We start from the raw sequence: 24,680 nt of genomic DNA, 5'->3' as shown, positions 1-24,680 counted from the left end.
AGCTACAATGACACTTCTGTGCATAACATAGTAGAAGCTTTCTAAACGCAGAGTGAAAATGATAATCATATTGAAAACATGTAAAGAGCAAGCCTCCAGTGGCATTTCAGTGGACTAGAATTTCTTCCAGAATTCACTGAAACCCCTATGAATACGAGGCATAATAAAAGAGAATGGTATATGTGCATTTCAACTCTTTAATCTTGAATAATGTTACATTATACAAACACTTAGAATATTGCATATACTTTTGTGTTCATCCTGAAATATTGATGAACATGTAAAGTTCTGTACACATCAAAGAAAGATGTTTCCTAGCCAAAATCAAAAGATGAGCCCAAACTGATCTGGGCATCTCAGGCAAAAGTGTGGAAGGACAAGGGTGGTTCATCATGAAGAGAAGGAAATAGCAGTAATGTGAGGAGAATTGTTAAAGTCATTGAACCTCATATACCCCAAAGATGTGACTAAGTGGTTTTAGGCAACAGAAATAGTTCAGTGCTGGTAGTATGGCAGGATTTAGCAGTGAGGAAAAGCTGGATATAAAATGAGCTTTTCATGATCATCAGATTAGAGGTAAATAGTAAAAGAAGTTATAACATCAAATGCCACACCATGAGAGTGCCCAGTTCTGCTGACCAGCTGAATAATTGACTGTTGGATCTTCTTTCAGCTTCCTCTCAAAGATACAGCTATGGGATGACACAGTTGCCACACTGTACTAGCAACTGATGCTGGCAACTGGCTAGAAGAGAATATTAATCATATTAAGCTATTTTTGCTCCCAGAATAGGGAAATGTATGCATTTTTTTTTACTTTTGAATAGTATACTTTTTTGTAGAAAACTTTCTCATATATCCAGAGTAAATAAGTTTAAATAATTCCACAATCACCTCATTGCCAAAAAAAAGTTGAATTTCAGTCTGAATTGAAGTGAAATTCTCTCTGTAGTTTTCTGTTATGGTGGAAAATTGAAAAATAAGTATTTCTGAATACCAATTTGAGGAGAAATACAAAAGCTATACAAGTTTTAAAAATCCAAAATACTTGGCTAGTTCACAATTTGTTGTGATAAACCCCAAAAAGTTGGAAGATTTTTGAACATATCTATAATATCTATAATCATATGGACTTGTAGCTGTTGCATCTGTTTTGTCTCCGCTTATCATTCTCTTTTGTTATTAGCTATGTCTTACCTGAATTAAATTATTAACATGTAGACTGTCTCTTGCTCAATGCTTGTGCAATACATAACCTAATTACATAACCTAATTGTCCCCATTCTTCCTTCAGATCTTGGTATTTAAAAAGCAAAAGAAAAAAAAAAGCAAAAAAAAAAAAAAAGCAGCAAATCCTGGCTTCTGTTTTCTGTACAGAGAATTTGTGAAGTCTCTGTCACTAGAGATTTTTTAAGACCTGACTGTATAAAGCCTTGAGAAAGCTGGTCAGTCCTCAGAGCTGACCAAGCTTTGATCAGGGCATTGGAGTAGAGACCTCTTGAGATCCTTTCCAACCCAAGGTATCCAATGGTTCCTGTCTTCTTAATTTTGGCAATTGCCCTGTCAGTGGTAGCATAGTAGGTACACCAGTGGGAAGCGTGTTGCTGTACAGTACAGGAGTTCTTGAAAATCATCAGAATCTTGACTTGAAAAGAAGAAATCTATTTTTAGAGGGTGGTTTATTGTACCACCTTGAAGTTAAGATTTGGCTCAGAAAGTTAATGAATATTAATAAGGAAATAAAAGTATCTTAATGGGTTATGAGGTAGGCAGAATTCAGACCCACCTTTACTGTTATGAATAGGCTCGTAAGGGATCTCTAACTCTGGAACTTGTAGTTTCTGAAGCCTGAGACATATCCCTGACTGATAAATTTGTTAAATATGTATGTAATTACTTCTTCTGTATTTAATTTAATCTCACATCGTTTGTGGTTCTGTTTGTTTTCTTTCTGTGAAAGGTCAGTGTGAACCAATTACTCTGGAACTTTGTATGAACTTGCCTTACAACTATACTTATTACCCAAACTACCTGGGCCACAGGACACAGAAGGAAGCCTCTATCAGCTGGGAGTCTTCTCTTTTCCCAGCTTTGGTTCAGACCAACTGCTACAAGTACCTGATGTTTTTTGCCTGTACAATCTTAGTACCAAAATGTGACCCCCATACAAATCAGCGGATCCCCCCTTGCAGGTACTATACTAAACCATATTTCATTTAATTCTTGACTTTGTCTGTCATAGTACTTTTCCCCAATTTTATGCTTTCTTTGAAAATGCCAAAAATTTTGCTTTGGAATTGCACAGGAAAAGGCTGCTTCTGACCAGCATGTCCAGGTCCCTCTCTGCAGGGCTGCTCTCCAGTTTGTGCCTGGTGCTACTCCATCCTAGGTGCAGATTCAGGCATTTGTTCTTGTTAAATTTCATGCCCTTGATGGTTGCCTAATTGAAAGAACTGTTGTCCCTTGAGACTCAATACCATCTCTTGGTTTTGTATAATCAGCAAACTTGCTAATGATGCACTAAAGTGCTGCATCGAGACCATTGATAAATTTGCTGAACAGGACAGGCCCTGCAATTGAGCCCAGAGGAGCAGCACAGCTGACCAGTCACCAGCCAGATGTAGCCCTGTTTGCCAGGATCCTTCAGCCAGTTTTTCACCCAGTGCTCTGTGAACCTGCTCACTCCACTGTTGAGCAAGGTGACAAGAAGGATGCTGTTAGCTTTATATGAAGTACTTTCCATTTCTGTGTGTTTGATTAGAATTGTGCCACTATAAAGATTGCTTAAACATAGAATCAGTTAATTTAATTTGGAACATTAACATTTTGTAATAGTTCCTTGCATTAGTACATTACTTGGTGCAAAGACCTATCCAAATGCTCAAAAAGCCCTGAGATTTTAATGAATGTTTACTTTTCTAAATTAGGAGTGCCACATTATTCTGAATTCCAGGCTAACTTACATTTTCATCTTGTCAGATTAACTATTTCACCATCCTCACTGAGTAAAATCACTGTGCTTTGTTCGAAAGAGACTGTGTTCTGTAGATGTCATGGCTTTGTTATCAGCAGTTGTTGCAGGTTAGGAGATCTAATAGACCTGAACAACAGGCAGAGCTCTTTCAGCTACTAGCTGCTAGAGCCTTCTCATTCTGTATTTCTGCCTTTTTTGTTGGGCCTACCTTGACAGTATTGATCAATTAACATCTTCTGTATTGAAAGAAAAGTGCATTGAAAATTGCAGTACACATCCTAAAATTTCTTACCACGTGATATTGTTGGCAAATAGGTAATGGTTCTTTGTCTAGTGATGTGCTTTTTAGTGCAAGGCAAGAACCTTGGCAACCACAAGGAAGTTTATGAATATACTGTTAAATTCTCACATAGGAACCTAATGGGAAAGAAAATACTGCATATAGGATAGCTGCAAAGTTACAGTTTGCTAGTTTGAAAATCAAAGTGTTTTCTTTTAAGAAAGCAGTATAACAAGTAAAAATTGGACTAACTTATTCTAATGTAGAGGGACGTTAAGTTAAATTATCAGCTCTTTACTGTCATACCAAGCTAAAAAATTTTAGGGAGTATCATGATACAGTTGAATAATCTTGAAATTTAAAGTATTAAACAGATGAAGAGGAACTTACAGAACATGTAGAACAATTTAACTTGATAGGAACCTCTGAAAGTCATCTGGTCCAGCTTCCTGCTCGAAACAGGGTAACATCAAATTTAGATGAAATTGAATATATGACATAAAACTTCAAATCGTAGGATTCAAAACTCTACTTGTACAATAGTTTTTAGGTTTCGCTTTTATGTTAGATCACAAATAGTGCTTTTATTAGGAAGGGAGACCTTTGAAGGTCCCACTAGATAGTACTATTATCTGCTTAACAATAAGATTTTAGGAAGAATTCCAGGTAAACATATAATGTAAAAGCTACAAAAGTTTTAGAAATTAAAACAAAAATAACCTCATACCAATAAAAATTAAATTAATTTGATATGTCAATATAATTATAAACCTACTTTACAATTCGAAGGTCCGAGATGACAAAATGTTACGTTTTCAGCACAGAAATGATATTCTGAGAATCTGCTGCTGACTTTCAAAACAACTGCCCTCTTGTTCAAATATATCAGTTGTTTGTTGAGCTTAACAGGACATATGTATTGTTTTACCTGTCTTTTCCTGTAAATATGAATGAGTTCAGCTAATGCAGTTTTTCAGTGGTGTGCTTTTTAAGTCAAAGTGTGCTTTCCAACCATGAATTGCACATTAATGTTATAATTCTAGGTCTATTATAATACAAACTTATTGGAGATGCATTCGATTTTTTTTTTTGGTACAGGCACATGGATCTGTTTTTTTCATTCCAGGAGGTTTATAACTAAATTATTTTAACTCTACTGCTCCTGTATAAAACAGCTGTCCCCGCTTTGCAAGGCTTTTTGTTGCCTTTGTGTTAGTTTGGCTGTCATGCATTGTTTTTTAGCTGTAACAGTCTTCATACACTTTTATTCAAAGTAAAGAAGACAGGTAAAGAGATTTTTTGGAAAGAACTGTATTTATTTATAACATTCATTGGTATGTATGTTTTCAATTTACATATCAATTTTCATTGATATGTATGTTTTCAGTTTCTGAACAATATTCTTCAGCTCTGATAAGGCATTGATAATATTACTCCAGGCCTACTTTGAGGATTAAATAGATTCTAATTCTTTCACCACAGACAGATGACTAAATGACTTATAATGCATTAGAAAAGGTCAGCTTTGACCAAAGATCTAAATGTGCAGAAAACATAGGGCGGAAGCAGCTTAGATGTCTCTGCTATATTATCATATTTTTGTTGTGGGTTTTGTTTTATGTCATTGCAAAATAAAAATTCTGGCATTCAGAAATCTGAGGTTATAAAGTAGTGCCAGTCAACCTTTTTGATATTGAGGAGGATCTAAAAGGGAAGAGAGAGTCTGTAACATGGTTGGCTAACATCATTCCATTTCTTCTGGTTGCGCAACTCTCTGGTGAATTGTTTGGTGCAGAAAAACATTGACTCTTCTTAATCTAATTCCTCAAAACAAAATTAAATTTGGGAGGATTAATACTGTATAATTTTCCCAAAAACGCATAAAAGAATTAATCCCATATGAATTTTTTTTGTTTGTTTTGGTCACAGAATTTTCCAAAGCTAATTGCAGGAAAATAAAAAAGTTCCATTAGTCAAAAGGTCAAAGGAAAATGAGTGGAATAAAAGGCCTTTCATGAAAGGAGTATCTCTTCCATGAAAGGAGCGTATCTAGAAAAAGGATATGTAAATATGAATCAAATTAAGGCAAGCTAAAAGTGACATGAAAGGAAAAAAAAAAGGGTGGGATCCTTTGGTTGAATATTTTTCAACCTACAGCTAGGACCCAAGGCAAAAGTAGTGGCTAAATGTTTAAAACATTAGGGGACTTTTCCTTTATGCATTTTCTCTTTGTAATTTTGAAGCATTTGACAGTGCATATTTTGAGAGACATGATGGATGATTTTCAATCTCAGTGGATTGAATGAATTTTGCATAGTGAGTCCCATCTTCTATATGGTTAAAAAAAAAGCTGCTGAAGGACTGTATTCATGCCTTTTCCTGATGCGATAAAAGCTTCTGTTGGTCTAAGTGACAACAGCCTTAAGACTGGGTTAGTCTGTGCTTTGCTTTTCTGTAAGTTTTAATTTTATTGAACTCCTTGGGGAGTTATTCACTCTTTTGTTTGCCGGTTTAAATATTTTGTCCTTCTGAAACCACATGGTTTCTGTGGTAACATAATCAGAAGAGGTAGCATTTCACTAGTACAAAATGTGTTTGGTTTTTTTTCCCTGAAGGAGAGCAGTTAGTGCTTCTTAAAAAACATTCACTGCCATCTCTTACAGAGGAGAGCATGTTTGTAAACAGTTATATTAGTTATTATTAGCCTATTTATAACATAACTGCATAACAGTAACTTAAAATAACATTTCAACAGTACCATTCTTTGATGTATGTATTTTTTTCATATTAAAACATCTGTTTAACTGATCTTTTTCTTGATCTTCATCTTTAACTTTGGCTAGGATTATTAACTTCTAGTATCTGGGAATTTTGAAGACATTCACTCAGTTACTTGGTGCAATTCTGCTTTGTCTCCTCAGGACATTATGTGTACAATCTAAGGAGCGCTGTGAGGCTGTGCTTGGGATTGTAGGTTTGCAGTGGCCAGAAGATACAGACTGCACTCAGTTTCCGGATGAGAACTCAGACAACCAAACTTGTCTAACACCAGATGAAGATGTAGAAGGTATCTCCTATACGTATAAGCAAATTAAAGATTTAAATGGATTCCCAACGTCGCTGGTGTTTGGTTTTTTCATACTTCCTCTTTAAATTATAATATTTGAGCTGTGAAAATTATTCCAAACTGAGTTGCCCTACTCAGCCATGCTGGTCTCTTGGCTTCTTTGCTGGGTTTCTTGCTCCTGGGGATTGCTACCTTTTGCGCTCAATGAGAGTTCCTTAAAGATCTGCCAGCTCTGTTCCACTCCTTTGTCCCAAAATGGTACTGTGAGATGAGGCAGAAACAATGAAAGGGCTAATTAGTGGAAATTTATACTTGGTTTTATTAGTTCAAATAGACGCATAATTCTCAATCTCTTCTTTGTCTGGTATTTATTTATTTATTTATTTATTTATTTTAATCCTGGGGATTTCTCATACTTATTTCAATGCATAACACAACACCACAATGGTGAGGAGAGTAGCTAGGAAATTCATACCCATGGTCTAGACAGTGTATGCCAGTGATTTGGCAAAGCAATGACATTTGACAGAGGGCAACATGTGAGGGAGAGCTCTGGAAAATATTGCTGGACCACATTCCCAGTGCAATTGTTAAGAGTCTCGCCTGATACATAGTTCCAGTCTCACGAGCTTTCTACCTGTGTCATTTAGCCTTCTGAAATAGCCCCTGTGATAAGTAGGTGCCCATGTCATGATTAAGCTTTTATCTTATGGAGTCCTGTTTCTCCCTGCTTGTTGTCATTGACAGAATGCTCACCCAGTCACTTCAAGTGCCGTTCTGGGAGGTGCGTCCTGGCTTCCAGAAGATGTGATGGTCAAGCTGACTGTGAGGATGATAGTGATGAGGACGGCTGTGGTAAATAAATTCAATGAGTTGGAATGGAGAGTAGCTGCAGCATTAGAAAATTAGCTTTGTCTTTCATTCAGTTACTTGAATTGTAGCATGACAGTTCAGAGAATAAGCCCCTTTTTTTGTATTTTTTTGTAAAAATATTTTTAAAAGTATTGGAATTTTTTAAGACAGTATCAGTAAAAATACTATAGCAAGAATGCTTCTTAATCAACGTGAATATAGTTTATTGATCATTTAAATTCTGATAACCATACTCTGGCATGTTTGAGTATTCATTAAATAATCAAGCTAAGAAAAATTCTGCAGATTTAGTTCTTTTCATATTGCTGAAGGTTTTACTGCGCTAAAATGTAACTCCCTGGCAGATTAAATCTTGAATCTGTAAATGTAGTTTTAAATTTATACATGATAGTGTTCTTGTTATGATGTATAGACAAAAGATATCATTATAATGTATTGTGTTGCTGAAGTGGATTCTGCATGTTTTTTCAGATTGGTCAACCTCATGTTACAAGTACAAGCATAAACCCTCAAAGTTATTCTCCAATATGAGAGTTTCTGAGTTTTTGTATAGATGCTTTTGGCTTTTAACTTAAGGGGATATATTGAGCTTGAGAATAATCAAGAAATCTCTTGGTCACTATGTATCCTTGTACATGCTGGCAGGAGGGTTTTCGGGAGAAGGGAGTTCTAAATATTTCTTGATTGACAGAGGTGTAGCCTTCAGGGAGATCTGCATGCAGGCCTGGCATCCCTAGGGGCAATGAGAATAATTATACATCACTAAGGATTTAGAGAAGAGGTGTGCATATGAGCAAAGGATTGGAAAACATTCCAGCACCGTAGGGCTGAGGTGCACAACCCATTTATTTTTTTTAAACTGAGGACAGGTTAAGAGGGAAGCAGAGTTTATGTGAGCAAAAAAACTGTGGCAATAAGAGAACTTCTACTCAGAGACAATAAAATAAAATCCAACACCAGAAAGCTAAAGCTAGGCTAAAATTTAAGCTTGGCAGCCGTATAAAATACTTCTTTTAAAAAGCAGATTGTTTTAATGTTTTCAGTAACCAAAGGGTTATTTATCACCAATGCGTGTGATGTATTCTCAGTCTCTGAGAGTTTCCAGATCATGTTTATATTCTCTCTCCTCTTTCTTTCTTTCTCTTCCCCCACCCATGTAAAAATGAAATAAAGGAATAAAAGGATATGCTCTCTGAAATACAATTTATTACTAGGTCATTCTCTTGTTTGGATTATAAAGGAAAGTCAGAGCTGATGATCACAGTGACTCTTTCAGAGTTTGACAGGTCTTTACTTTTGAATCAATTGTCTCAATTGTCCTCCCTGCCAAATATTATTTGTTGCCACCAATTTTGAACTCCTTAGAAAACTAATTGTTATGTGTCTTTTAGGATAATTTTGTTCTCCTAGACATTAACATATGAAATATTGTTCTAATATGTAACATTCATTTCTCGAGTGGAACTCTTTCTCTAAAGTCTAGACAGAATGTCACACGCAATCAGCAGCATTCTTATCAGTTTCTATAAATATGGAAGACTGTATCAGCTAGGAAATTACCTCTGTCAGAATGACATTACTTTGACCAGGGCTAATACTGTTACTGAAGAACAAAAAGTCCTTGTAGAGCTCCAGAAGTAACTCTGACTTATTCATATTCCATGTATGCAGGACAAAATCAAAACTTGATGATCTTTCCATGTGTGAATGGCTAGCTCAAATTTTATTAGCTTTATCCTTTGTAATTGGTTTTATAACATTAAAAACCACTGAATGTTTAATTTGAAACCCTTGTATCTGAAGTGCTTTAAATGACAGACTTGTAACAACTTTACAGTGCAAGGTGAAGGAGGCTGAAAAAAGACTAGTTACAGCTTTCTTGTGCTTGAACTACTCTGGCCAAAAAATGTAAGTTAGAAGCACCCAAAGGGACCAAGGTATACTCTAGCCATGCAGAGTAGAGCTGTATTCAGCACCCATTGTCTCTTTCTGTTAGCAATCCCTGTCATACTTTCACATGGTCTTTGTGAAAGGAAATCTCAGCCATGCAATTGCAGTGAAATCCTAAGACTTTAGTCCCATTTAGACTGGGATTTGGGGAGAAAATTTGACTGAGATTACTAGAAGTGAGACTTCTGAGTGCAGTGAAGTGTAGGGAAGGTAATTTCCAAAAAATATTATTATGAACAATGTCATGTGAGTTTATGGTATTAAATATACTTGGTTGTAATTGATTGTATTAAATTGCTGGCTGCTGAACAATGCCTTTGGCAGGGAACAGAAGAGGGTCCTACACCTACTAAAGAAATTGAGGACATAACTTTCAAAACCTATACTCTCTTCCACTGTTTTCTGGAATCTGAGTTCTGATCTGTAGTACTTTAGGTGAGAGAAAAATGGTGATGGTCTTAACGTTAATGATTTAATGATAATTGCATGGAAAATGTATATGTGAATAACAATTGGTAACTTCCTTCCTATTATGAAGATCCTATATGAAACCATAGCTCTTGTCAAACTGTATTTTTGGGCTGGGGGTAATGTGCATATAGACAAGTTTTCCTACTTCCACTTTCACTTCCCTTTCATTGAATTAAAAGTGCATGTCACAAAAATAATTAGAGATGAAATATAAATACTCCAAATGGTACATGGTCTCTACCAACAAAACAGTGTATTTGAACACTGAATTCAGAAAGTAGTGAATTTTTGATAGGGAATTGTCTCTGTATTTCTGTAAGTGATTAGTTTTGGAGAGTTGTGGTACACTTCACAGTGTAACACTGTAATGTGTGATGAAGAGTAAAGACAAACGTATTTAATGAATTGTAAAGAATCTGCTAAAAAATTGCAAGGTTCATCGATTATGGGGGATTTAAGCTTTTTTATTTTATATTCATATCAAACTCCTAACATGACATTCCTTGTTCTATATAAGAGTAGAGATTTTCTTTGGTTTCAATTAATTTTTCATTAATAGTTATCACAAATATTGTCAAGAAGGAGACCTGGAAAGTGGTGATACCCAAGAAAGTTCTTTGATCATGAGGAATTAGTTTCAAGGGTTAAGGCTCTTTATTTCTCTATGCTTTAACATTTATTTACATGGATTTTCAAGTCTAAACAAAATCAAGCACCCCACACAGTTAGGTACAGTTAAAACCTGAATAGACTTTTCCAATAATCCAGTAGAGATTCTCTGGTTCATATTTGTCAAATATGTACTTCTGAATTAAAACTTATTGGAAACAATAGATTTGCTTGGTAACTTACTGCTGATTTGCTGTCATAGTTCCAGGTCCAGGCAAAGAGAGGTGCTGCTTTAAGTGCTGTTTGTAAATTTATACCTGAACTATTTGCATTTATGAGCATCAGGGCTATCACTTGAATTTGCACTGAGATTAAAATGAAAAGTATCTTCTGCAGAAGAGGCCAAACAAGGCAATCAAATAATCTGGTTTAATCAGGACAGCACGTCATTTTTACAGCTTCTTTTAAAATCAGTGTCAGACATGCAGGACATTAATATGTCAAAGTATTTAAACAGGTATCACAATGAAATATTTTATTAGTTGATGGAAATAAAAAGTGGAATAAAACCAGAGAAAACTCCTTTCTAAAATGTAGCTTGGGCTATTCTTAATTTCCTCTAGCTGACCAACAGGAATTTTACTGTCAAAACACTTTGACATAATTTTGTAAAGATTTCTTCTCTTTCTATGTTTCATTGTGATTCTGTGTTAGATTCTGTCTCAGCATTGCCAGAAAAAAAAGTATGTATTTCTACACTGTTTCATGGAGATTCCATGATTTTATAGGATTTGCTTTTGAACGACCAAGGAATTTCTACAGACTTCAGGATTAGAAAAGTTCTTATATTACTAGTAAATGTATTTCAAGAATAGTGGTGTATGGGTTTTGAGCTAATTGAGCTAATGCCTAAACCATTAGTTATAGGTATGTGTAGCATAATACAATTATTATTTAAAATCACTGAAGTATTATGAAGTGTTATAATATTTAGACCCATTTATCAAGTGTGCACTGTGCCAATCTTATTTCCATTTCTTCATTAGTAATTATTCTTGGTATATTTTAAGTGAAAATATTATGTGAGTTTCAGGACTTTTAAGGAAGAAAACAGTTGATTCGATATTGCATGCAAGTGTTTCAGAAGTGTGCTTCTCTGCCTCCAGGTTGTAGAGAAAGGGGTCTTTGGGAATGTCCTTTGAAGAAGCTGTGCATCAAACACACTATGATCTGTGATGGTTTCCCAGACTGCCCCGACATGATGGATGAAAAGAATTGCTGTAAGTACTCATGTGATTTTTTACTCCCTTAAAGGGCTGATCACATTTTTGGGATGTTGGGGGGCAAAATAAATGAAAGTAAAATATTTTATGTTTTATGTAGGCAGAAAGATTTAGTGATTCCCTCAGTTTCCTTTTCAGTTTTTCTATGGCACCAATTTCTCTCTTTCCTCATCTTGTGTCCTTTGTTGTTCACATCCTTGGACCCTTAATCTCTGTTTGGTCACTCTTGTCCTCTCTTGTTCTTTTCTTCTCTTTCTCCCTCCTTGTTCTTGTGCCTTTGTACTTCTTTTCTTTATTCCTTGTAGATTTTTTAACTTCTTTTCCCAAGTTTCCTCAGCTTCATTTTATACAGGCATAGCTGCTCACTGCTCTTTTTTTTCTTGATTTCTCCTTGATTTTCCTTCTGATCTGTTTTTTGGTAAATTTCATATGTCTCTCATCTTTATTTAGTTTCTTTTTGATTGACATTTCTTAGATTCTGTTTCCTTTCTTGGCTCCACAGATTTCTTCTATAATCCAAACTGTGGTAACAATTAAGATACAAAACTTATGGTACGCTGATGGCATGGGCATACTGTCCATGTGCACAGTGTAAGTCTGCTCAAAGTGCTGGCAGAAAGATCAGAGATAGGCAGCACTGCCTGCTCTATCTGTATGGTTTTCACTGTAGAGTACGCTTTTTGTACTCGTGTTGCAAATAAATGCTTGGATTGTATGGCAGTACAAATGCTGTACATCAGCCAAACATGGGCACAACTGAATGCAGCTGCCTTCCATGCATTTGCTCCCTCTCTGCCCTCCCTCAGGTCTCAGAATTCCCTAATGATGGGGTTTATAGAAGCTGGAAGTGTGTTAGCGAGGAAGGTCCTGTACTGCTACACACCTGCCTTTTGGAAGGGAGAGCTAAAAGTCATTTGCAAATGGAAGCTCTTGTGCTTCCCATACTGAAGACTCTGGAAATCCGTATGTGAGGATGCCAGCCAGCAACCAACTGTGAACTGGAACATGTCTATCAGTACAGCAGTTCTGCACCTCTAAATAAAAATAATTATATAATTTTGAATAGCAAAGTTGAATTCAAAAATCAATATATAATTGCTGTGGATGAGAGGAAATAGGTATTCATTGTAGCAAAACCATGAAGAATCCAACAAATTTGGATCAGCTAAAAAGCATGGAACAGTATTTTCACTTACAGCTTCTGAGGGGCTTAGACAGGTTACATATAACAAGACCACAAATGATACTAAGTAATCACAGATCTTGCATTTCCGGACACTCTTCCTTCCCTCTGAGTTGCAATGCCCTCTGCCACTGCATGAAAGCAACCACCTTCTGCCCCAGTGGTATCCATGCTGAATTTTGTTGCAAATCTCTTTCAGTTACTTGTTCCATAAATCTGATCTGCGCCTACCTTCACCCTCCTTCTCAATTTTTCATCTCAGTGTGAATTACACTTTGATTGTGTCTTTCTCAGGAGGGAGCATGTTTTTGTTTTTGCAGCATTTTGTAAAGAGAGTGAACTTGAATGTGCCAACCATGAATGTGTGCCACGTGAACTCTGGTGTGATGGGCAGGCAGATTGCAGTGACAGCTCAGATGAATGGGACTGTGGTAAGTTTCTGCTGTGGGGTGCCTCAAAGTGATGTTTGGGTGATGGTAGTAATCACTGGTGATTTAATTTAGAATACAGTGGTGGAGAGGCACTCCTTCTATTAGCAAAGAGAAGACTGGGGTGAGGCTGGGAAAGTATGCAAGGAAGTGGCAAAAAAGAAGGCCAAAAGCTCACTGTGAAGTGTCACAGTGCAAAGATATAAGAAAAGTGATATGGCAAGAAAATGTGTAGATGATGTGTGAAATCTGAAAAGTACTGTGGATAGAGGAGAGATTAAGAAGATGTTGAGAGTTGGAGGGACCTTTTGAGAATCTTTTTTGCATGTAATAAAAGCAGTTCTTGAACTTTTATACACAGATTAAGAGAGAAGAAATGGTGATGATCTTTCTATCTAGATTCTCTAAATAAATTAAGGCTATAAAAACTAAGGCTATCAGCAGCCTATGTGAATCTGTGCTGGTGAATTAGAAGTGTTCAGGTTTATTCCTACCCTCAAGATATCTTTGCTGTTCAGTGTCTCATGCTGTTCAGTCTTAGCAAGGTTCTGATAGCCACACTTGCCTTGGTTTTAAATTGCATGGCTGTTCAGCCTGTAAAACTAGGAAAAGTGCCAGCAACTTGGAAAACTCTTGAATGTAGTTGTGTGTTTTCTGTTTGCCATTTATAAAACTACTTGAAATAATATTGAAGTTTTCCTCCTTTTTTTCTTTCCAGTTACACTGGCTAAAAACACCAATTCCTTGATGTTCCTGACTGTTCACAGGTCAGCTGCTGATAATCATGTTTGTGCTGATGAGTGGCAAGAGAACTTAAGCCAGCTGGCCTGCAATCAGATGGGTTTAGGGTAAGGTCAGTAGTTTGTAGCTTTGATGAATTTCTTAGGACAATTGGAGTGCTGGAGTTATATGTGAATGATCATTGTTCACTGCAATGTTAGACCTAGTGTGGAAATGGTTCACAGAGAAAAGAGGTAGTGAAATTTTGGGAACTATGGCAGGAATAGAATTTCACTAAAATCGAGTCACTTTCACCACTTTATAAACATTGCATGATTGTTACTAAAAGAGTGTTTTGAAACAATAATGGTGTTTTGCCAAGTCTCAATATTTGAACTTGCAATTATTGCTGAGACTCAGAATTGTTTGGCAATACAATACTCCGTTCCTTCCTAAAGAATTAAAGCAGACTGAGGAAACACAGGAAAAATTATCTCCATTTATTTGCATTTTGCAGTAAATAATGTGAGTTAGACAAGTGAATGTATTTAACTTGGGCATCTCTGAACAACAAATTGTTAAAGAGAGAGCTTTCTGTGTGGAACTCGGAAAAAGAAATAGCCTCTATGTGTCTTTCTTATTGCATGCACACTAAATTGTGGAATATTTGATTCAAAATATAACTGTTGGATAAAAAACAAGTTAATCTGCTCTGATATTCACAGCTGTGTCCTACTAGGAAGAGGCAAATCTGATGGTATATAAGGATACCTTTTGTCAGAGTCTGACCCCCAAACTGAATGACCAAGTGTCTTTTCTGTTTGCCTTTCAGCACTACACATATTGACATGCATGTTCTTTGTACCTTTCTCAAAGTACACAGGAGGATAAAGACCCTGGGTTAGGGAGTCTGCACTTAATTTATTGTCTTGCACTGCAGGGACACTTGACATCAGTTCTAACAGATGTCCCGAATTCAAGACCATCTGTAAATGGACTGCTGGCCATTCCAACATACAACAATTTTATACTCCTCTATCTAGTTTATTGTATCTAAATAATATTTGCATTATCTTTATGCTTTGGCTTTATTTAGCATCCTAATAAAGCTTAAACTCCTTTGATACTTTCAGAAATAGTTATTGATTTTACAACTACTTTGTTGTCTAAGAACAAAGCAATGGTCTTAACATTAAGAATGTTTTTCTTCTTCATAATTCAGTTTTTTAGAAGCATAGAATATACTGAGTTGGAAAGGACCCATCAGTATCTTTGAGTCCAACTCCTACAAGGACACCCCAACAATCACAACATGTGCCAGAGAACGTTGTCCAAATGCTTCTTGAACTCAGACAGGCTTGGTGCTGTAACCACTGCCCTGGGGAGCCTGTTCCAGTGCTGAACCCTCCTTTGGGTGAAAAACCTTTCCCTGTTACCTAACCTAAACCTCCCCTGACACAGCTTCATACCATTCCCTTGAGTCCTGTCACTGGTCACAAGAGTGAAGAGATCAGTGTCTGCCCCGCTGCTTCCCCTCACAAGGAAGTTGTAGCAGACTCTCTGCAGTGAGGTCTCCCCTCAGTCTCCTCTGGACTGAACAAACCAAGTGACCTCAGACACTCCTCATATGGCTTCCCTTCCAGTCCCTTCACTATCCTCATGGCCCTCCTTTGGATGCTCTCTAATAGTTTAATATCTTTCTTATACTGTGGCACCCAGAACTTCCCCCAGCACTCGAGGTGAGGCCACCCCAGTGCAGAGCAGAGCGGGACAATCCCCTCCCTTACCCGGCTGGCGATGCTGTGCCTGATGACCCCCAGGACATGGTTGGCCCTCCTGGGTGGCAGGGCTCTGCTGACTCACATTCACCTTGCCGTTGGTCCTGACATAAAATTTGTTTCTCTTTCCTATGATGCTTGCTGCTAGGAAAATGAAAAGGTATTAAACTATCACAAGACCTCTGATTCCCTCCTTTTTTCAGAGGTGTGCCTAGGCTGAAATCAGCATGAGTAGAAACTGATACCTTCCTGCTTCTTCACTGATGCTTGCTAACAGATTTTACAAATCCTGCACTTTTAAGAAATGTAAGAGACAAAAATGATTCTTAAATCTCACAAATCCATTTTCTAACAGGGTGACATATTCTACAAATCAGTTTTTCTACAAGATCTTTTTAGTAGTGACAGGTAATTTTGTGAAGGGCAGTGGGAAATTCCACTTCAAATCTGAAGTCTACAACTTCAGTTTGACTCCGATAATAATTTCTAATTCTTTCTTGCAGTGCTTCAGAAAACCAGACTAGCGTTTGTTTTTCCTTTCTTAGTGCCTGATTTTGTCAATCACCTGAAGCTTGATTTACTTAGCTATTCTCCAAGTTTTTGTGAAGTGGCACTGCCAAAAATACAGTAAATTAGCTTTGAAGAGCTGTAAGAAAAACAAAGATTAAAATGCATTACCAGAACTGATTTCCAAAAGGACTAATATGAGTAATACAGTTATTTAATTATTTTGTTAACATTGCAATGGGATTCAGTGAAAATGTCACAGAGAGTAACGTTTTCCATATGGTGGAATGGAAGACTGGATAACTGGAGTTTCATGCCACTGTGAAATCTGATCTGAAGCCATGAACTTCAAGTCATCTGTTGGCATTTATGTCCCGCATACATTATTTATTTGACTTATAACAAGAATGGCTGAATGTGAGGTTGATGACATTGGTGTTTTTAATAAGCTCTTTCTAGTCACCATTGAGGGTACTGGTAAATTAGGCTGTATATTGCACAGAACTCAAATAATGATAAAACTCCTCCTTTTTGCCTTTTAAAAAAAGTAATAAATAAATATAACGTATTTCACACAGTGCTTTTTTGCAAGTATTCCCGATGTGAGCAACTTCATTTTACTCCTTCAGAAAATAAAAGCTGTGAATATACAAATCCTGTCCACATTAGAGCACACTACAGAACCACTCAGTTTTTTGGCTGTGCAGATTTCTTCAATAATAACTTATAGCAGCACTTGATTTTGATTTAACAATTCTCTTGTTTATTCTTAGAGAAAAATAATGCATGTGAGATATCAAAGTGAAGATTTACTAATGCCTTAGACCAGGAATTACAATGAATGGGAGCATATGGCATTTTTATTTTCTGTAAAGCTCTGCAAACTATTTTTCATAACTGTCTGGTGCTTTGCCAAATAAAAATTCCCAATTGCTATATAATGTGATAATGTTTAAAATATAAAGACAATGTTTCTAACAGCTTTTGGATATTTTAGTTATTTAAAAACAACAGATATTTTAATACTTTAGGCTAAATTAATCTCAAAAAACCAAATGAAAATAATTAAATAACAGTGGGTAAAATTAGGTTAATTTAACTGATAGTGGTAACATATTTTACAGAATATCAGTCTGTCTGGAATATATAAGCCTTGAGTCTGAAGCAACATAAAAGTTTATTCTATTCTGCCCATTTCACAAAAATGCAAGCAATTTTCCTGGCTTTTTGCCAATTCTAATTCCACAGACGATGTGGTTTTCCAGTTTTTCACAACACAACTCATGGAATGTGTTGTGTGGTCACATGAAACTGCAAGTTTCAAGCGTTGTCTGAAAGACTTTGGGCTGATGATGGCTGTTGCTCAAGTTATGCAGTGTGTATTCCTAGCAGTTCTTACATTTTCCTCTAGTACAAAAAAATGTTAAATATGAAGTAAGCCTTTGTTTGTAATGCTAAGAACTTAATGGGAATGCTCAAGCCTTAAGGTTCACAGTTTAAAACTGGATGGGACTATCACCTAATCTCAGTGCCTCTTCATGTCAGGACATATAAGTTTATTCAGAGACTTCTGACTGAGTCCCAGATTTCAATACAGTGAATTTAAATGCAGTCTCTGGCAATTAATTTTTCTGTTAACCCAGGTAGACAACAGAACAGCAGTCAGTCTCACATCTGTCCTGGTGTGTGCTAGAGGCTTTGCTGCTGAAGATGGGCATACTGTGGAGGTTCAGAACATTATGTTGGAAGAATGTATTTTGTCGTGATGTTCAGTTGAAGAAACCCGCTTTCATATACTTGGAAGTCCACGTTCTTTGTTGATGAAATGGTGATCATAAAAGCATGGTCTGGTCAGCTCTAAAATTTGATAAAGGCAGTAGTGGAGTTCTGTCATTCTGTGAAAATACAGTGGAATGACTTGTCTTTCTTAGCTGCACTAGGGTGATATAGCAAATATAATAAACTTCAGGAGCTTGTACCCAGCAGAGTAAAGGGAATTTTAGTTCACCTACTTGTTCTAGTCTAGCAATATCAGCATAAAATCACAGCAGTCTACCAAGTTACTTGTTTTTAAAAATCTACCATTATCTCTTCTTGTGACTGCTGCTCCCTTTCTTGGAGGCTGTGTCACTGGTGATCCACTGAAACAGGTAGCTCCTTTTCCTTTTTTCCTCTGCTGTAGCATCTGCTGTGAGTGTATTTGTGAAAGGGAAGGGCAAGTCTCTCATTGCTGCCTGGCCTTTTGTCTTTCCTGCTACTTTTTCACTCTGTGTCTTTGGTATAAAGATCTTTAATATTTGACAACTGAGCAGCCAAGCTGCTGGATGAACAATCTCTCATTTTTACATGATCTAATTTGGTGTTTTTATTACTCTGTAACTATTTCTGCAACAGGAATAATGGAAGCTCAGCTTGATGACTTATTTTCTTAAAAAACGTAACAGAAACAAAACCCAGAATCCTTCTGTCATACCCGCATAATAAATTTGAACTTCTGAATGAAAAATTTTCTCCAAGAATAAACATGACATTTAGGGAAACAAATTCCATGCCAAAGAGGAAGTATTTGAACTCATTAATTCAATCTAGATTTCTAGACCCATTCAACAGAATGTTACATACTCTTAACTTACCTTGAATCTGTTCATGTTGTCCATGGCCACAGTGTTCTCTTAATCCTGTAGATGATGTAGAAAGATAGCAAATTTTTCACATTTCATTTAATTTTTCAAGAACGGCAACTAATAACTTATTACTGAAATTTACTGAAAATAAAGCTATGGTACATGTGGAAGGCTGTTCTAGTAAATTTGAGCAATAATAAGCCAATGTTAAAATATGTAGACTTTATTCACTGTTTTAGAGTTGTGTTAGATTTAAATCTGATATGTCTCATCTTTCATGTACATACATAGTTTAAAATATAATAATTTGGATAAGGGTTTTTCCAGAGAAATTTCAAACTTATAATTCCTGACAAATTGTGACAATTTCTTCAAATAGTCATTAAGCATGTGGTCAGTCCCCTCATCTAACACTTTCTAGCTCCATGATTGGCTATTTTGTTTTCTTTTAAAGTAAAATGATAATACTTATTCATAACTTTAGTATCTCAAACAGCCTTGGAGCTGTCGGAATGTGCTTCTGGGTAATTGGCCATAGGTGGCCCTATTTGACTTCCACAGGTCCCTTTCAAGCCCAACCATTCTGTGACCGACTAAAAGAAAGACTCATGAATGCTGCCAAACAAGAAAATGTTCTTATTCTAATGATTGATTGCAAATCCTTTTAAAAACTATTTTTATATCATGTACATTATAAGCCGACTGCTCCTTTTTTCTTTCTTTTTTTTTTTCCTAGGGGCTCCCAGATTCAAATTTACTCTGTTTAGCACTAAACAGATGTTAAATCTCTCTGCATTGAAAATTTATTCTGAAATATGCACCTTGAAGTGTTTCGTGTTTTTGTTTTTGTTTTTTTTTTGACTTACATATTTAAACTAAAAGAGGGTACATTTAGATTAGACATAAGGAATAAATTTTTTACAATGAGGATGGTGAAACACTGGACAGGTTACCCAGAGAAATGGTAGACATTCCATTCCTGGAAATATTTGAGGTCAGGTTGGATGGGACTGAGCAACCTATCCTATAATTTAATGAGGTGACTTAAGACTTTGAGAGGGGCAAGGACTGCAAGAAACACAGCATCTTTTATCAGACAAGCTGTCAGGCAAATAGGTCTTCCTTCAGTTTTGCTCTTTTGCTCTGTAATCCACACCCCTCCACACCCTCTCCTCAACTCTTACCAAGCATCCTAATGAAAGACATCCTCTGCATGTAAATCCTGTGTCAGTTAACAGACAGAGGCTCTTTCAAAGGTAATCTTAGCTCATGAAATGATGTCAGCATTAGCTTTAGCTATAAAGTAAGCTCAAAAATTTAAAAATGCCTCTGAAACTATGTCTCTCAAGTTCTGTTAGGAATGAGAGAAGAATTTAGTAATAAAAGAATAAATATGTTACATGTCTTGAAAAAACAAGCATAAATTCTGCTATGGGAAGATTTCTTAGTGAATAATAATTGTGTAAAGGATGATGTTGAATAAAGAAACAAGTGAATTTTGTTCAAATTAATTGCATATTTTCACTACGGGGAAAAAAGGTTAAAAAATCAAGTTAGTTGTTTCAAATTTTTGAAATTAAACAACTAAAATTTTAAAAACAACATTTTTCTCTGAATTGCAGCCTTCATATTTTTAAAATGAAAAGCTAATTGACTTTAAATGAAGGACTTTACATTTAATTTGAAGTTTAATTAATACTTCCAGCTAAGAAAATCTAGGTTTTTTTTGAAGCTCTAACTTTAGATGCTCCCAAATGGTCTTTTTGTAAGTTTAGCCACAAAATGATACTTCATGAAACCTATAATTTACAGACTGAGGGAACAGAGTGTTGTGGTTTAATGCCAGACAGCAGCTCAGCCCTGCCCAGCCGCTTGCTCACTCCTCCCAGTGGGATGGGGGAGACAATGCAGAAGAGTAAAAGTAAGAAGGCTCATGGGTTGAGGTAAAGAGAGTTTAATAGATAAAGCAGAAGCCATGCACACAAGCACAGCAAAACAAGGAACTCATTCACCACTTCCCATGGGCAGGCAGCTGTTGAGCCATCTCCAGGATGTCCTTCATCTGTAATGATGACTGGGAAAGACAAATGCCATCACTCCAAATATCCCCCCCGCCCCCCAACTTCCTTCTCCTTCCTCCCACTTTACATACTGCACATGAAGCCATGTGATGTGGAATGTCCCTTTGGAGAGGTGGGGTCAGCTGTCCTGGCTGCAGCCCCTACTGAGTCCTTGTGCACCCCCAGCCCCATCAGTGCTTGAGTGGGGTGAGAAGCAGAAAAGGCTTTGACTCTGTGTAAGCCCTGCTCAGCAAGAACAAAGTCAGCCCTCTATTATCAACACTGTTTTCAGCACCAATCTGAGACACAACCCCAGACTAGCTGTGAAGAAAATTGACTCTATCCCAGCTAAAACCAGCACATGGAGATAAAGCAAGCAAGCAAATATTTTCAGTATAATTAGGAGTTAACTCATTCTTCATAGGCTTGACTAGTTTATCAGCTAGGACATAGGACTGAGGGATTTTGAAATCTGAAATTATTATCACAGATAATCTTTCTACCAGAAAATTTTAAGAATTATTTACTCATACATGTCTTATTTTTCTATCAATGCATTGAATCCTTTTAATTCTATTTTCTATGTTTCAATATGTTTGCACATTAAATTTTCAGATATTTCTGATCTTAATGCTGTTAAAATCAAAGTTTTGATCTTTTACTCCATATTCTATGGCACAGCTGTGGCTTTAGAGAATTCTGCTCAAGACCAAGAAACATCTTAACCAATACAAACAGACAGGAAACAGATGCTGTTCCATCTCTGAAATAGGCCTAATTTGTTTTAAATTAGTGCCCGTATGTGTGTAATCCATTGCCTGCTGGCATAACTCAAGGCTTCCTTTCTCAAACCTGCTGTCACATGAGGCTTGCAAGGATGGAATTATAGAAACTAAACTGATACGTGTCACTGGGAAGCAAGAAGTAATCCAGTTTATGGATTATACTTTATTCTAAACTTGCAATTTAATACATTTGAAGGAGTTTTTCTGAACGGAATAGGGACAATAAGGTATTGAAAACATTGCTGTACAGAAGTATCCCAAATGTGCTATGAACAGAATGATGAACTTCATAACCTAAAATTAGTCCCTCCTTCTATTTCCTTTTCTTTATTTTTCATTATAATTTAGTACGCAAGACATAATGCTTGTTTTTCACTGTAAACTTTGACTGTTGTGCACAGTGATCAGCAGACTAGAACGCTCTGAAGAGTATTTATTAAATATTTCTGTTGTACAGCTTATCTAATGAAATGAATCTATCTAATGAACTTTTCCCCACTGAGACCACATTTACAACGTAGAACACAGACTGGGTTCTGTTTTTCTTTCCTAATTCTAAAAATTCCTCTGTTAAACACACATAAGGGAATGTATAGCTTGAAATTAAATTTATTAAAGGAATATTCTAATTTTTAAGATGAAATTTAAAATTTAGTAAAATTTAAGTTAGAAATTCCTAGTTGGGTTACGTAAGTGCTACTGCAAATTGAAACATTTTGTGATTTTACAATTAACTGATTTTATAGGTTATTAAATTCTTTTATTAATTGATTTAGATTAAAGGAAAGTTTTAGATTAAAGGAATTAGATCTGTTAGAATTTTATGTGCCCTGTGATTTTCATTAGATCTAGCAGAAATCTTTCTGTGAAGCAGGCAAGACTAACTTGGCTAAGGCATAAGCTGTACAGTGACCTGAAAAGGGAAGTAAAATTTTAGAGAGAGTGAACATGTAGTTCAAACCTACAAGAACCGGTGTAGAACCATAAGCATCTGTAGAAAGAATGAGAAAAGCGAGGAGTATTATACAGGGAAAGAAAAAAAAAGCAAAGCAAGAAAAACCCCAAAACAAAACCACAAAGAAATCTTAGAAAATCATATTATATTACTAAGATAACAAAGATTTAAGAAGGAGGGCTAGAGTAAGCAATTAATAGGTAATACACTGCTCCTCAAAGTAGCTAGTTTTGTTGAAATAATTTAAGAGCATTTAATAGTTATGGCTCAGGCGGGTCTCCATTATGGCTGACAATAGTGGTAGCCATAGGTTTGAGAAGCTGTAGAGAAGGGAGGAAACTGTTTGGTATGCCATCTTTCATTAAAAAGGATAAAAGAAGGAGATACGGAGATTTACAAACTACTTACCTAGCTTGAATTACCAACAAATTACAGAAGTATAAGGTCTTAATGACAGACAGGATGTATTTATCAGTAACAAATCATGTCAGAGTCCCTTAATTTATTCCTTGAAATACCAGAGACACTGTGGATGGGGAAGAAACTGTAGATGTGATTGTCATGGTTTGACGACAAAATGACGTTCCAAACTGCCACAGTGATATACTTTTAACTTTCACACTATGTGAAATGACTTTTGAAATAAGTAAGGAGCTATGAACAGAGATGAAATGATATGGGAATGTTGATGATTCATTGTCAAACCATAAAGATGTATTGGTGGGGGGCTAGACGCATGCCAGTGTGTCTGGGAGGATACAGTGGTATTGTGAGTCATTCAGATGATAGAGACGAGAGCAGGCTTGACAATTTCTCATTCAGCATCAAGCTGGGAGGATCTGAAAGCATTTTGGAGAACAGGATAAGAATTAAAAATTTTTTACAGGCTGGCAAAATGGCCTGAATTAACCAAGAATGTTTATGTGTAATCACTTTGTGGTATTCAGTTTGTGTTAGACTTTGACTAAATGAGAATTGGTCAGCAGAAATGATCAGCGACTTAGAAAGCATGATCTGTGAAGAAAGGTTGGAAACTGCTTGGTCATTCAGGGGAAGGAGGTATAGGAGCCTTGAAATATGTAGATTAGGAAGAAACTCTTTCCATTTCCGATGAAAAAAAGACAGAATAATGAGCTTAAATGACAAGTAGGAAGATTTAGAATACACATTATAAGAAAAATTGCTTGAATATATTGACTGGAAATGCTTCATCATTAAAGTTATGTACAAACAGGGCAGAGAAAAATCTGCTAGAGAGAATTTAAATATGGTTGATCTTATTTTGAATTAGGGGAATGGATCAGATGGCCTCATTCAATTTCTTTTGGCTGAATTTCCGATAGTTCACTTTTTAGTGAAAGAAAGTCTCATGGAAGAATTTTTTCATAGGTTCTAATCCCATTTCATTCTTGAAAGCAGTGCAGAGGACCAAATGAAAATTTATGTGAAAGTCACACTTGTCTTTTACCACTAAACTTGGTATTTCTATCACCTCAAATGTAGAGGAGAAAAAAAGTCATAAAACATTGCTGTTTGTCATACATCTATTGTAAACTTACTTTATTACGGAACTTTCCACGGTCTTGGAGAAGCCCATAGGCTGAGACTACAGGAACCCAAAAACGTATTCATTGAGTGTTATGTTCGAGCAGTTTGGGCTCAGAAGGTCTAGTGTAGCTCTTCTGGCTATAAAGATTTTCTGCAGATATTAGACACATGAGAAAATTAAATTTTATGGTCTGTTCAGATTTTTAGAGCCCCATGGGTTTTAAAATAATACTTCAGTACGCAAATAATTTCATCCAACTAGCACTATGAGTTGTTATAAAGTCATGTGGTGCAGATAGGTTTTATATGTTATTTTGAAAGTCTGGTGAGGGATCTGGTAAAAAAATCACCACTCAAAAGGTGTGAATTATTGTTACCATGGTATGAATGTCTTAAGTTTGCAGATACCATTAATAAACTTCCTAAAGTAATGTAGGTGTTTCATATATGTATGTGTAGCTATTGGTTGGACTTGATGATCTCGGAGCTCTTTTTTATCCTAATTATTTCTGTGATTCTGTGATTCAGTGACTGTTCTGTAATGTTAAAATATGCTCTGGTGTATGAAAAAATCTGTTCTAGTAA

At 36.2% G+C, this 24,680-nt stretch overlaps 1 protein-coding gene across 5 annotated transcripts in view; it reads left to right on the top strand.

Annotated features, from left to right (window-relative positions):
• Positions 1-24,680, top strand: part of CORIN (corin, serine peptidase) — a 127,617-nt gene that overhangs the window by 87,431 nt on the left and 15,506 nt on the right. For all 5 annotated transcript variants that reach the window (XM_032110135.1, XM_032110138.1, XM_032110134.1 and 2 more), the window contains 6 exons: positions 1,961-2,192; positions 6,176-6,321; positions 7,069-7,176; positions 11,391-11,504; positions 13,011-13,121; positions 13,837-13,966. In XM_032110135.1, coding sequence (XP_031966026.1) covers positions 1,961-2,192; positions 6,176-6,321; positions 7,069-7,176; positions 11,391-11,504; positions 13,011-13,121; positions 13,837-13,966 — 841 coding nt within the window. The remainder of the gene's footprint in view (positions 1-1,960; positions 2,193-6,175; positions 6,322-7,068; positions 7,177-11,390; positions 11,505-13,010; positions 13,122-13,836; positions 13,967-24,680) is intronic.

This window comes from Corvus moneduloides, chromosome 5, assembly GCF_009650955.1.
Source record: "Corvus moneduloides isolate bCorMon1 chromosome 5, bCorMon1.pri, whole genome shotgun sequence".
In the NCBI taxonomy this organism is placed as follows: Eukaryota; Metazoa; Chordata; class Aves; order Passeriformes; family Corvidae; genus Corvus; species Corvus moneduloides.
This window is presented reverse-complemented; position numbering and strand designations above follow the sequence as displayed.